At 30.5% G+C, this 16,941-nt stretch overlaps 1 protein-coding gene across 1 annotated transcript; it reads right to left on the reverse strand.

Annotated features, from left to right (window-relative positions):
* Positions 1–129: 129 nt before the first annotated feature.
* LOC114389157 lies at positions 130–2,918 on the reverse strand. Its single transcript, XM_028349774.1, has 2 exons — positions 1,147–2,918; positions 130–479 (listed from the first exon to the last, which is right to left on the reverse strand). The coding sequence occupies exon 1, from the start codon at positions 2,165–2,167 to the stop codon at positions 1,232–1,234; it is 936 nt and encodes a 311-aa protein (XP_028205575.1). The 5' UTR covers positions 2,168–2,918; the 3' UTR covers positions 130–479; positions 1,147–1,231.
* Positions 2,919–16,941: the final 14,023 nt, after the last annotated feature.

Raw genomic sequence — 16,941 nt, forward strand, 5'->3', positions numbered from 1 at the left:
CTGTTTTACCGATCATTAATCTTTGCTTAAGAACCTAGTTTATCACTTTTTTCCAACCCAAAACCTTACTAAGGGTCTGATCATAAATCAAATTCTTCTCCGACCAATGTAATACTTATTCAACAAGCATTTAAAGCTCAATTAACTGGTAAATTATTAGGTCTGCATATATAGAATAGCAGAAATTATACATTCGATTTAAATAATCCCCTCATAATGCTATCTAGGGTTCAAACTACATAATCAATACAAACATTATGCAATATAAGAAAGACTAGACTTCTGAATAGTTTAGTAGAACATGCATGCATGTAGAGCAAAGATCTTGATCAAAGAAAGAGCACAACAGATTGGGGAGAAACTAACTTATGCCTACTATGTCACAAGAAACTTGACAAGGGAAAAAAGTACACCATGTCTGATACTTGCCTTGGCCTCTTCACACAGTCTCAGCAGCAAAAATATGTACACAGCAAGTCCTGCCAAGGGGGAAGAAAGAGTCAACACATTGAAACCGACAAATCGAACTTATATGGGGGATTAGATATATTATACGTACTAACAATGTAGATTATAATTTTTCTACTCTCGAATCAAGTGTTTGGTGGTAGCTGGAACAGTATAATCAAAACTAGATTCATTTAATTGCGCTAACTACTATTTATGTTTCGCCAGGTGTTGAATGCCCATTTCGTGAATATAACTAGATGCCACAGATATGCACCATAGAATAACAGTCACTTCTTAAGTCATAAAAATACATATTTGTGTATACAAGAAGCTCTATAGAATCATTTCTGAGGTCATACCTCAGAAAAAAGGATAAAAAGTTCAACAAACATTTGATTATGTTTAATTTAGGTATAAAAAGATTCCATATGAAAGTGCTGTATTAACTACTATTACTAATCCAAACATCAATATGTGAACAGTTGTCATCTAGCACATGACAAGACTAACCAATCTAAAAGTATAAGCTGTTAGGTAAAAGCCTACTGAAATATGGTTAATAACAACAAATATGGTTTATATATATATAAAACTCTTACATAGCCGACAGTGAAATTCTGCATAACACATGGATTTAGTAATGTGCGGAATGCAATGAGAACTAAATTTAGAATAAAGAATATATATAACAAGTACCTCCAAAATGGTTAATATACTCCCAGAGATTCTCATCATTTTGCTAAATTTTCACTGTGACTGGTGAAAAGAGAAATCGGTCACATCAAACACCACGGTTTACCATTTCCCTGAAACGCTGGTAAGACTCCAGCCTCTGCAGCTTCATTTGATTGTTGATCTTCTTAATGAAGGCTTCTGCCCTGCGATTCAATTCCTCTGGACTCATGGATTTGTCCCTTCTCAAGGAGGCTCTATCATTGAAAGTGTCAGACTTTTTGAGCTCCTTCTGTGCCCAAGCCACAGGGTCATCATCACCACCACCACCCTCCCCATTGCGATGAAATGGCTCTGCCTTGGCAATCCTTGCACCCCATGTGTCACTCTTCTTCAGCTGTGGTTTCATTGTTTTCCCTTGTCCCTCCATGATAGCCCTCCATGTAGCTTCCAGTGTGTCATCACCATCTGAATCCGGCAGGACATAATCATTGGTGCAACTTTCAAGTGAAGGTTGGATCATGAATTTGTCATAGGTCAAACCAGACTCTTCAATCACCTCTTCTTGTTCTAGCTCTTCTTCAACCACCTCTTCTTGTTCTAGTTCTTGTTGTTGTTGTTGTTGTTCTTCTTCTTCTTCAACCTCCTTTTCTTCTTCCTTAGGTTCATTGGTTTGGTTCTCTGACTCAGTTGGGTGGTTGGCAGTGTCTGAAATGACGGTGGTTGTGTGCTTAGGATCAGAGGGTGCTGGTGAGTCAGAGAAGGTTTTGGGGGGGAAGTTGGAGGAAGCTGCAATGGTGATGATGATGAAGTTGACAATGATGTAGAGGAATGGGAGTGTTAGCCAGCTTCTAACTGAGACACAAAACTGAGGAAGAGTTGAGAGAAGAAGGTGGAATGTATATGGGACTATTGCCACTTTCAACAAAACAAGAGTGGAGATAACCCCCATGGACATGAGCACAAGCTTTGCAATCCACATGGCTGTTTCAGATCTGTTTGATTTGAGAGAAGATGGGTTTTGAAAAAGATCCATCACTGGCATGTTGCAGCAGTAGCACTACTAATAACAACTCTTCACAACAACACCCAGATTTCAAAACAAAGAAGAAAAAAAGGACTTTTTTTTCTGCTTGGAAAAAATGAGAAGAATAAGACCCAGAAACTAAAACTTCTAGGGGAGGAATTTAGCAATTTAACAACTAGGACATAAACATGAACAAGTACCAGTTCTTCAGAAGAATAAGAAGAGAAATTAAGGAGCTTTTTAGAAACTGAAAATTGAGTCCGAAAATTAAATTCTGAAAGCTTTTCATCAAGAAGATAATCGAGTAGGAGATGAAGAAGAAGGAGAAGAAGAAGAAGCAAGATTTGTGGTGAATTACTGTGGAAACATGAAGATGATGAAACAGAAGGAAAAAGGAACAGAAAACAAAGGAGGTGAAAAACTGAACACAATGTATTGAGGCCTGGCTGGCAAGAACTTCAGTCCTCTCTCTCTCTAGTCTCCATAGTACTACAAAGAAAGAAAGAAAGAAGACTTTTTTAAAGAAAGAGAGCTTTCAAATTTCACTGTTTCAGGTGCTGTAGTTAGCAGCAGAGCCAACAAAAATTCCATTAGTACTTACTGGGTAGGCATGCTGGTTTGGTTATAGAGTAGAGGACCACATGATGAGTCAAGAGGGGATTTAAATGAAGATCTATGAGCCTCTCGTATATTATTGTTGTAATCAGTGACACTGTTTGATGAATTCTCCACCGTCAGATGCTTCAAAATAGTTAAAAAGGGTTATGGGGAGATGATAAATTTTGCACTCTCTTCTTCATTCCATTACTATAAATTGGAGGTGATAGAGATAGAGACACCGAGATTTTAATTTTTTATTTTTTAAGAAAAAAATTGTTTTGGATATATTTTCAGATTTGAAAAGTCAAGCAAAAGTAAACGGTTGGGTTTGGGTGGAAATCGTACTATTAGTTAATTAACTATAATTAGCTCAGTTGTTAGCATGGTTTAATTTTTCCTTTTAAGAAATCTAACCAATCTTTGAAGGTAATTTAAGTTATCTGAATTAAAGTAGCTGCATTGCGCGGCGGTGGCCACAATTTGCGGAGGTGTAATGATACCAACTTTTGGCACCACTAAGCTAAAGCTGCTAAACTAACTCTAAGGATACATGCATGAAAAATTACTAAGAGTGTCATAGCACTACATATTTATGATTTATGCATTCTGATCAATCACTACGGTGATGCATATAAGTTTATAATAAAAAAAAATTAATAATGCTTAACTATCTATCATAACTTAGTTGAAATTATGGTGATTCCATATCATATAATAATTTTTGGTACATGCATTAATACTTATACACATAGAAGTATCATATCCGTGCCAATTTAGTGCTAGATTAATTCTGGATTGTTCTTGCATGGGTAATGCTATTCATGTGCTAATTCTTATTTTCAACATCTTTTATAATTATACAGCTAGTAAATTCTCATCTAATTAAAAAAAACAAAATATGAACCCAAACTCCGACAAAATCAATAAAAATGTTTCTAAGAATTTGTTTATGAAAAATTTGTTCAACTAATTAGTATTGTCATTTATAATTAACTGTCCACTTACCTCCTTTCATTATAGTAAGTTTTGCTCACTCGGTTGGTTTATCATCATTTCATTCTCCAAATTGTTTATTGAAAAATGTTAGTACTTAGTAGCATATTCAAGGTTTTAAAATATAGTCCGTAATTAGGGATAATAATAATATAATATCCATATTTATATCCGCATCCCTTACTCACATTTTTAGTTATTATAAAGTTAATAAATGAATAAACAAATATTAATAAAAAATTCACTCTTAAATCATCCACACATAATATTAAAATCATACAAACATAACCTTAAATCATTTAAACATAAGTCATAAACATAATCATCTAACACAATAATTTGTAAATATAATGTTCTAATCATTTAACAAAATCATTAGAAACTTGGACTTAATTAATATAGTGGTACTCCTCAAGTCATGCAAAAAAAAAAAATACATTAAAACTAATTAGTTTATAATTATATATGAGAAAAAAATATTATACAATGACAGTATAAAAATATTTAATAGTCATTTAATTATAAATTATTATAAATAATAAGTTTGTTGATTTTTATAATAATTTTTGTAAAAGTTATAATAATAATGATTTATTATTAAAATTATTAGCGTATAATCATTAAATTTATGTTTGTGCCGTAACAAAAATCAAATGTTATAGAATCTCATAAACTATCCATAGTCGATTCATACATTTATAAACTAGCTATTTTCATTTTGTGATCAATCCATCACCTTATAAAGTACACCTAGTTAATAGCAGAGAGGACAATCCTACAAAAAGAAATTAAATTACCCCCATGGTGCAGCATTGCAAGTTGCAACACGCGTGTAGTGCAATATCAATATCTATATATGCATTTATGTACATAGAATCTGGTCCAAATTTTGGGTTAAGAAAAGAAAAGAAAAAAGAAGCACAATTCATTGTATGCATATATTGGAGATGTACAGTACCAACCATTGTTAATACAAATAATAATGATTTATATATTTTAATTAAATTATCTAAAATTCAAATCTTAACTTTAAATATGAAATAAATTATATTTATTTTATGTGTGGTCATAATTTCTCAAAAAAAAATTAATAACTACTTCCAATAATATATACTTGATACAAATCTGATATGGTAAAAAAAAAAAAAATTGTTGCATAGTAGCATATGTTATGTTGTTGGCACTTGAGTGAGAGTACTAGTACCATCTAGCATGCATCAGTGTGGCATGGGGTCACTTGTCTTACCCCAGGGAACCAGCCACCCACCGACTCACCCCCAACTTGTTACTACACACCTTTTCTCTCTCTATCCTTCTTTGGTAGCTTAAATGTCTGCTATAATCATAGCTACGAGTCTATGCAAAACCACTTTTCTTTTTTTAAACCAAAGTTTGATAATCATAACAACCATGACACTTTTTTCTTGAAGCAGAGTTTTCGAATTTGAGTTACCACTTTCGTCTTTACCCGTGGAACAGTGAACAATAGCAAAATCATCCCGCATTCTTTTGTTTAACGTGTGCTATGCTACTGCACCTTCCTTCATGGTGCTAACAAAATGCCAATAAAATTACATCAAATCAATTAGTCTTTCTCACCCCTTTGTCCTGATTTACTTCCTTTCTCTGTCAATCTAGTGGGTTTTTTTTCCTTTTATAGTTTTTCTGCCATTTGTTTTTACTTTTAAGGCTTTATTTTCTTTTATTATTATGTTATAGAGATGAATTTTATCAACGAATTATTTCGATTCTGTCAAAAAAAATGTGACTGATCTTTTCGGCAGTGTAATCTCTCCGTCGAATTATATTTTTTGGAAGGAAATTCTACACTTACCGGCAGTTAAACTTTTCAATAAAAAGTTAGTCAATTTTAAGATTCCATTAACAGACTATTAGAATATATTAATTCTTTTAGAAATGCTAAATGTCATGAAAAGAATTCATATGGTACGAATCGACATAATCCATTTATTATATACCTTCTTTTGGAAGGATAACTACACTTAGTTAAATTTTTCAATAAAAATTACTCATCTTAAGGTTCTATTTCTCAAACTATTGGAATTAATACTTTTAGAGATGCCAAATGTCATGAAAAGAATTCACATGCTACCAATCAACCTAATCCATTTATTATATACCTCCTTTATTCTATAATCCATCATGGTTTTCGTTTCATCAATGCCACATTTTGTATGACTCTCATCAAATATTCTTTGTACTATATATTCTACGGTATTTCTTTTGGCGGCAACATACATTTTAATAATAAAAAATTGTGACTAAATTAATTTAGATATACATTTCATTTACGTTTAGTAATTAAAAATAATTTTACTAAAACAAATAAGCCCTAAACGTGAATATACACTTATTTTCAAATTTATTCACGTTTTTTTTAACCTAAGGTATTCCTCTGCCAAGAAACAAGAAATAATTTTTTGAGTTATTGAAATCTATTAAAGGAATCAATCTTTATCAAAGAATATTTTTCTATACATATAAAATTAAAGATCAAACTTCTTAATACTTAATTAAGAAAAAAAATATTTATTAGTCATATCACATCATATTAGTTACAAAATTATTCTTCTCTTATTAGCATAATGTATGTCTACATACGCATATTTTCTTTCTCTGTTTTATAGTAGGGAAAGGATGATTGCAGAGTAAAATATGTTTAAGGTGCCTGTAAAATTGAAAAAAATATTAATTTTATTTTCATAAAAATTTTGATATTAATTTAGTCCTTGTAAAAATAAAATATGTTTTTTTGTTGGTTCTTAATAATAATTCTGTTAGACGATAATCCGGTTTGTCTAGCAAACTTATACATGTAATTACAAATGAATTAAAAAAATGTGTAAACTAAATCCCCAAATAAATGAATTACACAATTTGACAGCTAAATTCTCCTAAAATTACATTTTTTATTATTTTCTATGTGATTTTCTAGCACTTTTTAATGAGATGAGAGAAAAACTAAAGCCACAATGGATTATGGTGTAAAGAGAATGTAATTATCACTAAAAATTAACAAAAACATGTTTTATTTTTAGAGGAATTAAATTAATACGAAAAATTTTATAAAGAAAAAATTAATACTTTTTATCTTACATAAACCTCAGACATATTTTACCGATGATTCTATTACATTCAGCAAAAAATTGTTCAGGTACCGGTAATACTTCTGTGTTGGACAAATTATTATGTTACATAAAAGAAAATTATGCTATTAACACTTTAAACATTATTTAATTTATATGTACAAGTTTGTCGATACAATAACAGAAATAATATATCCAATATTTTGAATAATAATTTTATTTCAGAAACACTAATGTCTAGCTAAGACTATCTTGTAAATACGGAGAGTAATCGTTCGATTTGTGAGTTGTCGAAATCATTTCTCTCAAGAAAACCTAAAAAGGTTTGTAGAAAATGCATTCTTTCAAGCAATTTCTAATCAAAATTTAGTTAGGTGCACATACATTGATTTATTCCATTAATTGAAACTATTGAAAATAATTATAACTTTGATTATTTTTAAAGTTAAGCTGTTGAGCAAAAGAAAAAAAAAGTTAAGCTCATACATATAAATTCGTCAAGTCAAAATATAAGTGTTTTTATAGGTTTGAGAGAAGCTTCTGCAACTAATTTATGTAAATGGAATATTCGAAAAAAAAGAAAAGAAATTAATAATTAGAACATATCTAACTCACTGTAAACTGAAGAAGCAAAGAAAATTGTGTACGGAACTACAAACGAGATCTACTGATAGGACGAACAAAAAAGTTGAATAGAGAAAGTCCACAATATCACGAGTGTCTCAAACCATATCAATCATGACTCATTTTGACAAAGAAAAAAACACTTGTAAATGTCAAGCTTTGAAGATTATTTATGTGTAGTACTGTTTGAAAGGTGATAAATACCTAAACGAATTATTGCATATATAGTAGAGTTGAATCAAAAGCTACACATACTGGTTAGGACAACTTGCACTTTTTTTTTTTTTTTTGAAAGAAAGGGTCTCCCTAATTATTTTTGATTGTAAACTTAGCCATTCATTGAGCTGAAATAAAGTATCTTCAATCATTGGTGAAAAAGGCAAAGAATATAAATTATGAATAGAAAGCCTCGTTAACCCCGCTTCACGGGATTCCATTTTATGTCAGGTATGACAAATTAAACTGCGTTCAGTGATTTAACTATGCATTAGAATGTTCTATTCTATAGGGCTAGGAGTGCATGGGGCTGCATATTAAAAAAAAATACAGTAAAAAAAAGCATGATTAATTAGTTGGGTACAATTGTGCATTGATTGGTAAAATATGCAATTTAAGAATAGGGTAATCCTTTCGAGAAAGCACAGAAAGGATATTGTAAATAATTGGGAGATTATTTAGGGGTTGAGGTGGCACTGGCATATTAGCATATACTATCATTGCCAAAAGGCTAAACTACAATATATCAAGGGTAAGATAAATACCAACAGTTCAAAACAAATCAAACCACCTTGTTCGGATTATTGAATCAAGGTTGTCTTTGGTAGTACATTGTATTGGATAGTATATAATTTAATTAACGTGTGCTTATTTGTTTAAACTTTAAAAAACTTTAATTAACAGGTGAAAAACAAATAATTATTATTTTTAACTTTAAAAAATACATAAAATAAATGTTAAGCTTTGTATTTAGAAATACAGTACATAATTATTATAAACTTTTTAAAAGCATATTTTTTTATAAAAATAAAAAATAAATGAGAAATATTGATCCAACAAGTTGGCCCTCCTCTCCCATTGCAATTTCATTTTTTTGGTTATTACCACCATCATGTGACATGATTAGTAGATAACCTCATCTCTTAAGTATGTATCATGAGTTTGATTTTTTGTCTATATGTATGACAGAAGATGCTGGAAGAGATCAATACTTTAAATGAATCCAATATATTAAGAGATTTATAATTGATTTTTGGCATTTAAAAGGAAAAAGGAATGGATTAAAAAATTGGTAGATTAAATACTTTCAACCTCAACCTATCAAACAAAGTGTTTTTAAGAAAAATCTGAGATCGACACATCCCTCCTTCGACTTCTTTTTTCTTTTGGAGGTCGTGCACGACAAAAGCCTACGTATGATCAGTTATGGAAATCATGTTTTAGCATAGTATCTGTGTAATTTATGTGGAAAAGCCTCTCAATCAACCGAGAATCTCTTCCTTGGATTTCAGGTATCTTCTAAGTTGTGGCAATGGCTTAGTTCTGCTATTAATTGCCCTATATACCTTCATCCAATCCATTATGTCTTCATCTCACTCTTTTTTATCTAAGCAGAGGAAGGACATATTTATGGCTGCAGTCACATTTACTATTTGTATGACATAGTACATCAGAAATCAGATGTGTGGTTCCACAACTGCAGTACCTCTTTACATGCTTGAATTTCTCTAATTATCAGCAAAACTAGAATTACTGAAAACTTCACATCTGCTGTGATGAATTCTTCAATTTCTAAATTTTTTATTATGAAAAGTATGGGTATCAATGGTCATCCTAGGCCAACGTACAAGATTGAGGACGTTAGTTGGCACTCACCAAAGTTTAACTAGGTGAAATGCAACAAATATGGGTCAGCCAAAGGAAGCCTAGTGTTGCAGGTTATAGTGGCATATTGTGTAATTATTCAACCTCCCTTTTAGGCTGCTTTACGACCAAATTGAGCATTCAAAGTTCATTATATGAAAAAATTATGGGAGTTATCCATGCGATTCAAGGGGCTGGAAAAAAGGGATGGAAGAATTTATGGTTAGAGTGTGATTCTACTCTAGTTGTCCAAGTTATCTGCAATCATGGGTTGGTCCCTTGGCAACTAAGAAATAGATGGTATAATTGTATAGATTTAACTAATAAAATGAATTTTGTAGTATGTCATATTTGCTGACAGGGCAACATTTGTGCAAACACACTTTGGTTCCCTTGCTTTTTCGTTTTCTAGTTTATGCTGGTGGGATTATACTCCACCTTTTGTTGCTGCAAAATTAAATAGAAATAGAATAGGTCTCTCAAATTATAGATTCACATAGTCTTCTTTTCAATGAATTTGGTTACTGTTCCCATGTGTTTTGTTCCTTATCTTTTTCTTAATAAATTTTCTTGGTACGTGGTTGAAGATCATTAAAATTTACGATCTCAACCTAATTGGAGGTTGAGATGGTATTCTCTTACGGAAAGTTTGCCTACCTTGGTTTATATATAAAAAAAAGTACAAAATATATTAAGTGGGATGACTCAAGAAACCAAACTCGTTTTGTTACCCATATTTTAAAGGATTATTATGTATTATTTCGTCAAACTTAATTTTTATACACAATGGGTGTAAAGATTTTCTATTTTGAAATAATTAAAATTTAATTTATATAAAATTTTAAAATAAATACTGAGTAAATACTAAGTAATATTCACCCACTTCTTACAGATTTAAAAAATAAAAGCATTTAATAAATAACTTTTGTCAACACAAATAAAGAAATAAATTAAGAGGACTAACTTAGTTGAATAGATAGGTAAATTGTTATAAATCTCAATACTTATCTCATCCTTATGGATAAAAAAGAAAAGTAGAATTAAAAAATAAAAAATCATCAAAATTTACAACTAAACGTGTTAGCAACATATACCTTTAAAAAAAATACTTTTTAATTTTTTAACTATTCACCAAGCACAATTTTCAATATAATTTACATGCATTATTCCTTTAAATGCAAACGAATACTCGGTCACTTTTAAAATTTTCAATGAATTAAAGGTTCGATTATTTGTTATGCTTCTTTTCATTTGTTTAAAAAATACCCATTAAATAAAACTAGAAAAGAAAAAGAATATCCTCTATAAAAGCAAGGGGTAACAGAATCCCCTGTTTCTTATGATGAATTACCATCTCTCTTTCTTTGATTGCTAATAGTCAATAGTTAATAGTTAATAGTTAATTTACATATCAATAGAAGCATAGATAAAGAAAGATATAAGATTTTGAAGAATAATAGATAATTGGCATTACTGTCTTGCTTATTGTTTCTTCTTTGGGACTCCCTTCTTTTGGAGTGTCTTACAAGAATTCTTGACCAACTCGTTACATTGCTACAGCCACCTCTGCACCTAATTCTTGCATTTCATATCTTTATCTGTAGAATTATATCATTTATAAAATAATTTTAATAATATTGAAGTTTTATTACATCAATCATCTTATCCCGGGTTTCTCTTTTTTATTGTAAAAATAACTGTACAAATATAATTTCATTTATGTATATAGAGGCAGAGCTTAAGAAGAGCAGGGGAGGCTATGACCCCCTCCCCCTTCTCCCAAATTTTATTTTATTTTTCTTTTAACAAGTATAAGAATTTTTTTTTTGTGTGTATGGCACTATAAATAATTTTAATTTTAAAGTACTACTTAACTATATGGCTCCCCAAAATATTTTTGCTAAGATTCCCCACTGTATGTAATCTAGTTTTTGAGGCAAGTGCCTCTAAACCCCAAATTTGTATTTAGTTTTCTGTTGAGAAATATCTAATGGAGTTTACGTTTCTAAGGAAGCAATTAATTAGTATTACTTTTTTCCTTTTGAATACGTTTCAAACACACTACTACTATTAAATATAAATGATTACATATGCGTTCCAATGTTTATATCCTTTTAACAAATTTTGTGTTTAGATCTCAAAACCTGTATCAATATGACATTAATAGTCAACGACTTTGTCGTCGTTTCTTTTAATATTAAAAACATATTCTTAATTTTTTCAATAAAATAATGTACGTTCAAATATAAATTCAAAGTCCAATTTAATATGATCCAACACAATTACGTTGAATGATTCAAAGTTAATTTTATCATAACTTTAAAACAATATATATATATACCCTCAATTTGATATGATCCAACACAACTTTTAGGTAACTTAAAGGCAAAGATTCATTCAGTGAGTCACTGACAGAGTGACACCTGACACATACAAAAGCGTCAATTTAATATTTTCAACCATTCGGCTAATTAAAGATTAATATCCTTAACCAAATATATCATCTACAATGCATAGTCAAATATCTATGGATGCCGACATCAAAATAATCACAAATACCATGCAACTTACTTGCTGTCTGTCATAATCCTTTTCATATTAATTCAAACCCAAAATGATTATAAAAGTGAGGCTCAACAAAAATATGATATCAAATTCATGGAAAGCTATAGTGTTATTAAAATATAGAAATAGAACTGGCAAAAAGAAAAGGACAGCGATTAATACATGTAAAGATATTGTTTTGCAGTCTCTTTAACTTGTACTTTTGGCAGAGGTTTTAATTAATTACTAATCTCAATTAGAATACTAAACAACTCTGCATAAAAGTTAAGGAAGATATATATTTACTATTGTCCGAAAGAAAATAAGGGTACCTTATTAAAGTTTTCATGAGTATGCTAAACTGCATATAGTATGCAATTATTCAGCATCTTTTTTTTTTTGACACACAGAGAATCATGAATTTTCATTGATAATTAACTCACGAATACAATAAGGGAACATAATTAAAGAACTGGCTGGGAGCATGAAATCTTAAGGCCCTTGATTCCGCTTCAATGACTGATTGAAAACCATTATATAACGTTATTTTTGCACAGAAAAATTCACCTCTATCATTTTTGAAATAGATACCAATACCAAAATTGGAAATATTATTGTAAAATGCAGCATCAACATTGCATTTCAAGTATCCTTGCTGCGGAGGGGACCATGTGTAGGTAGCTTCTGTTATTTGATTCACTTGATGATTGCCATTCTGCATGTAATTGCAATGCTGCATTAACAGAAATTGATGCTGACTTTTCTATATCATCCCAAAGTTTTTCATTTCTTCTGTTCCATATGCACCACAGAATTATAGCAAACCTGTTTTCAAATTCAGATTGCAAATTCTGCAGAAGATTGAATAATATGCCATAAGCCAGCTTTCTCCCATACTTGTCTGGCCCGAGGACAGTTAAGAAATATATGCCAAGAGTTTTCTATATTATTCAAACAGTAAACACAAACACTTGGACATTGAATACCTTTTTGACTCAATCTTTCACGTGTGGGCAAACAACATCTCAGTACTCTCCACAAGAAATGTTTGATCTTAGGCAGGACTTGGAGCTTCCAAATATCAAGCCAATTACCAGTTGCCTTCAAGTGATCTGTCTCAAGGATGTCTTTCATGATGCTATGGTGGGCACTTTTTACTGTGTATGATCCATCTTTGCTACAGCTCCAAACAAGATTATCATCATCACTTGTGTGCAGCAAAGGAATTTTCAGGATGTGTTGAGCATCTTCAGCATTTAAAAGTTTCTCTATTAGGTGCTTGTTCCATTCATGAGTGTCTTGGCTGATGAAAAAGGCTACTGTTAAATTTTCAAGACATGCAATAAAGGGGAAACAACAAAAGGATTCGAATTTTTGTGAAGCCAAGGTTAACTCTAGACATTTATGGATTTACCATTTCCAACTCTCCACCTCAAATTTTGTCTTACTACCACTTGTGAAGCATGGATATTACACCATACAAAACTTGAATTTTGTCCAAGTTGAACATCCAAGAATTTCTCTGATGAAAAATATTTTGTTTTGAATACCTTTGAAAAAGTAGTATCTTGATTAGTCATTAATCTCCAACCTTGCTTCCCTAGCATAACAAGATTAAAAACATGCATATGTCTGAAACCCAAGCCTCTAAATTCTTTTTCCATTGAAAGTTTTTCCTGTTGAGCTAGTGAATTCCTTTTGATACATTGTTGTTTGAACCTCACCAAATGAAATTCATCATTTTTTTAAGAAAAAAAATAGATGTCAAGCATCTTAAGAAAAAAACAAAATAATTCAAACATATTTTGTTATAATTTAAATTATTTAACAATTGTGATAGTTATTTTAAATTTTTAATAATGATGAGAAATGAAAATGTGAAAATAAAATCTTATTTCTAGTTTAATTCTTAGCTCTAGATTTATGCACGCCCAATTGCTTTGGACGAGTTTCCAAACATGCACCTTGTCTTCAACTTTATACATTAGAGAAAATTCAATTTTAATATAAGTAAAAATGAGTTTTTTTATTAAAAAAAAAGTCCAAATCAGATCAATAATCACAAATTAAGATTTAATTATCATACCTAGTATTAATCCCAATGATTGGACCTACTCAAATAGTATTATTTCACACCTTCAATAAATGTATATTATCTTCTAGATGTTCACGGAATGGTCTTGATACACATTATACACTATTTGTGATGCCGATGTGCATGGACTAGCAACTGAGAAAGTGCACACCATCCAGTGGGGGGTGAAAAGACAAAGTGTAATTGGCAAGGTAAGCATGGTGGCATGATGACAAAGAGAGGGCCACAACATTTTCAGTGACCAAAGTGCATATCTTGGCAGAAAAAAAAAGTGCGTGCCGTCCTGAAAAACTTATGAGTGACCTAGCTTGTTAATTTTGCATGACAGCCAATGCATACATGTATAGAGATGATGTAGCCTTGTGAAGTAGGGCAATAAGATGCAAGAGAACAATCCCAAGCTTTAGGGGACCCATCCACATAAATTTTACTACTTCTTTTGTCCCTACTCAAATTCAAAATTAAATATAACTCCCCCCTCAACTCTCATTGATTCCATGTACACTAGTACTAGCATGAATTGAATAAAGAAAAACAAAAAAATTGCAAATAAGTTGAAGGATATATAATTGAAAGCGGCAGGACGCCGTTTGGTGGAGACCCACCAATATGATGTAGCTCTCAGGTCATTAGTGGCAACAACTCCATTGTTATTTGTTACCACAACCTAGCTATATCTTAATAACCTCAATGTCCCCATCCTTAGGCTTCAAGAGTACTACCACATTACTATAAAGGAGCAACTAAATTCCATTATCTACACCTAAGCCTGCAAAAGCCAATATTTTGGAGATAATTAGGGTAGATCATGATCACATTTTTGCCATTCTTTATAGGTTAAGTTAATAATTTAGTGAGTACACATGCCTACCTTTTTCTTATTAGTTCTTACATAAAAAAATATTACATGTTTGTTCTTATATGAAAAATATTTACAATTAATATATATATATGATTGTTTACTAAAATTATAATTAATAAAGATTAAATATATTTTCAGTTCTTAGAAATAGGTTAATGCTTACTTTTAGTCCCTCAAAATTAATTGTTTTCTTTTGTTCTTTTAATTATCAAAATATGTTATTGTGATCTTTATTTTCATATAAATGAATAATTTGAAGCAGGTGACTTTTTATGAAGGATGAAGACCACATTTGACATATTTTCGAAAGAGATATTATGAAAGAAGATTAATTTTTGAAAGACCAAAGTAAGAACTCAAAAATATATTTAACCCTATAATTAATGACTCTAGATTTTGATAAAATTATCTTCTGTGTAAGGACTGAGATATAAATTAAACATTTAATTTAACCTAATTAACTAATTGTACAAAACAAAGTCTAACACTAGTACGTACTGTTGAGAACCAATTAATCAATTTATAAATGTCTTTTTCATGGGAGAATGGGAGAATAAAAATGTAAGACTTTTCATGTGTAAAAAATAAAGCAAATTAAAAAGAGTATCAGGTGAAATGTGCAAGTAATTAATTTAAATTTGTATAGAAAGTTCAAGCATTTGTTAAATTATTTCCCAAAAACTTCACACATACAATTTCTTTATGGAAAAACAATGATTAAGCAGAATTTTGATGTAAAAAGGTTATATATGAATAAGAAAAAATAATCATTTACTGGTACATATATGTTGGCGTCTCACCATATACAGTCACTGACAAAGATAATACAGGAAAAGGGGATCAAGCCACACTACTGTTACAGTTGACCCTTTAAACCAGCTTTAATTTGCTCCTAACTTCCTAGCTATACTTGTTAAATTAGCCTAGTGTACTCAAGCAGAAGATCTTTGGTTTAACCGTACGTTTAGGCCTCCTACTTTAGGTTGATCTATAATAGATTTGCACCCATGCATGGTCTCATAAAGAAATTAACCACATTCAGACCCCCATAATCATTAGGAAAGATAAGGACAAATGTCTCAATAGCAAAAAAAAAAAAAATATGAAAAAGAATAGTCTTAATTTGATGTTCAATGTTCAATAGATGTATATATACCATATAGCAGAAATAATCACAGTCTCCAATTTATTATAGGCACTTTCATACATACAACCTTAATTAAATATCAAATAAAAGATTATCAAAATTCTCACACTTAACTAGAAAATTTATTGGAATAAATCAAAATAATTATAAACAAAATTTTTTCACGTAAATCAACTAACACAAAATTATTTTAAGTTATTCAATATTTTCAAGTTCAAGTTGAACTAAAAGATATAATTATCTTAAATATTTATAAAAAAAAATTATTATCTATAATGATCTACATTAAAAAAATTATTTTTATAGAAGATACATGAGGTTGTGTAAATTTTTTTTTTTTTGATAATCTTAAATAAATTCTATAAAATAACCTTTCATTGTGCCCCGAAATTGTTCATAATTTTATTATTTGTTTGTTGTTAGTTTATCACAGCCTAAATGTTCTACATTCTCTATATTGATTCTGAATTATGAATGGCAATCGCTTCCCAAATAGATGTAATAATAAACGATTAAATAAACCAAAGTTCATGAAACACTTGCACAGCTCGGTCGTTATTGGTTGAGTTAAAGCCACAGGACAAAAGCCAATTTTTTCGGTACCTAAAAGGAAATTTTATCCACTAACACATGCGATCATTAAATAGATACTCAAAGTGGGTAGGAATGTACACATGAGTGGGCCAAAATCCAACCACTAGCTACTGTTGATTCATGCCTTAACTTTAAGTTTAAGATCATAAGCAAATTCTATTTCCAAATATATACCCCATGCATAATATAATTAATTAGTTATATTTACGATCATGGAAGACCCTAGAATAATCAATGATGGACCATTCTAATTTTCCCTAAGTGTTTTTTATATAGCTTTAAATGAACGCTTGGCACAATTCCACCTGAATCGCTTCTTGAATCTGAAGCTAGAAATGTCCTTTTCCTTGGTCAGTTTTTGGGCCT

This window comes from Glycine soja, chromosome 16 (genome assembly GCF_004193775.1).
Source record: "Glycine soja cultivar W05 chromosome 16, ASM419377v2, whole genome shotgun sequence".
Lineage (NCBI taxonomy): Eukaryota > Viridiplantae > Streptophyta > Magnoliopsida > Fabales > Fabaceae > Glycine > Glycine soja.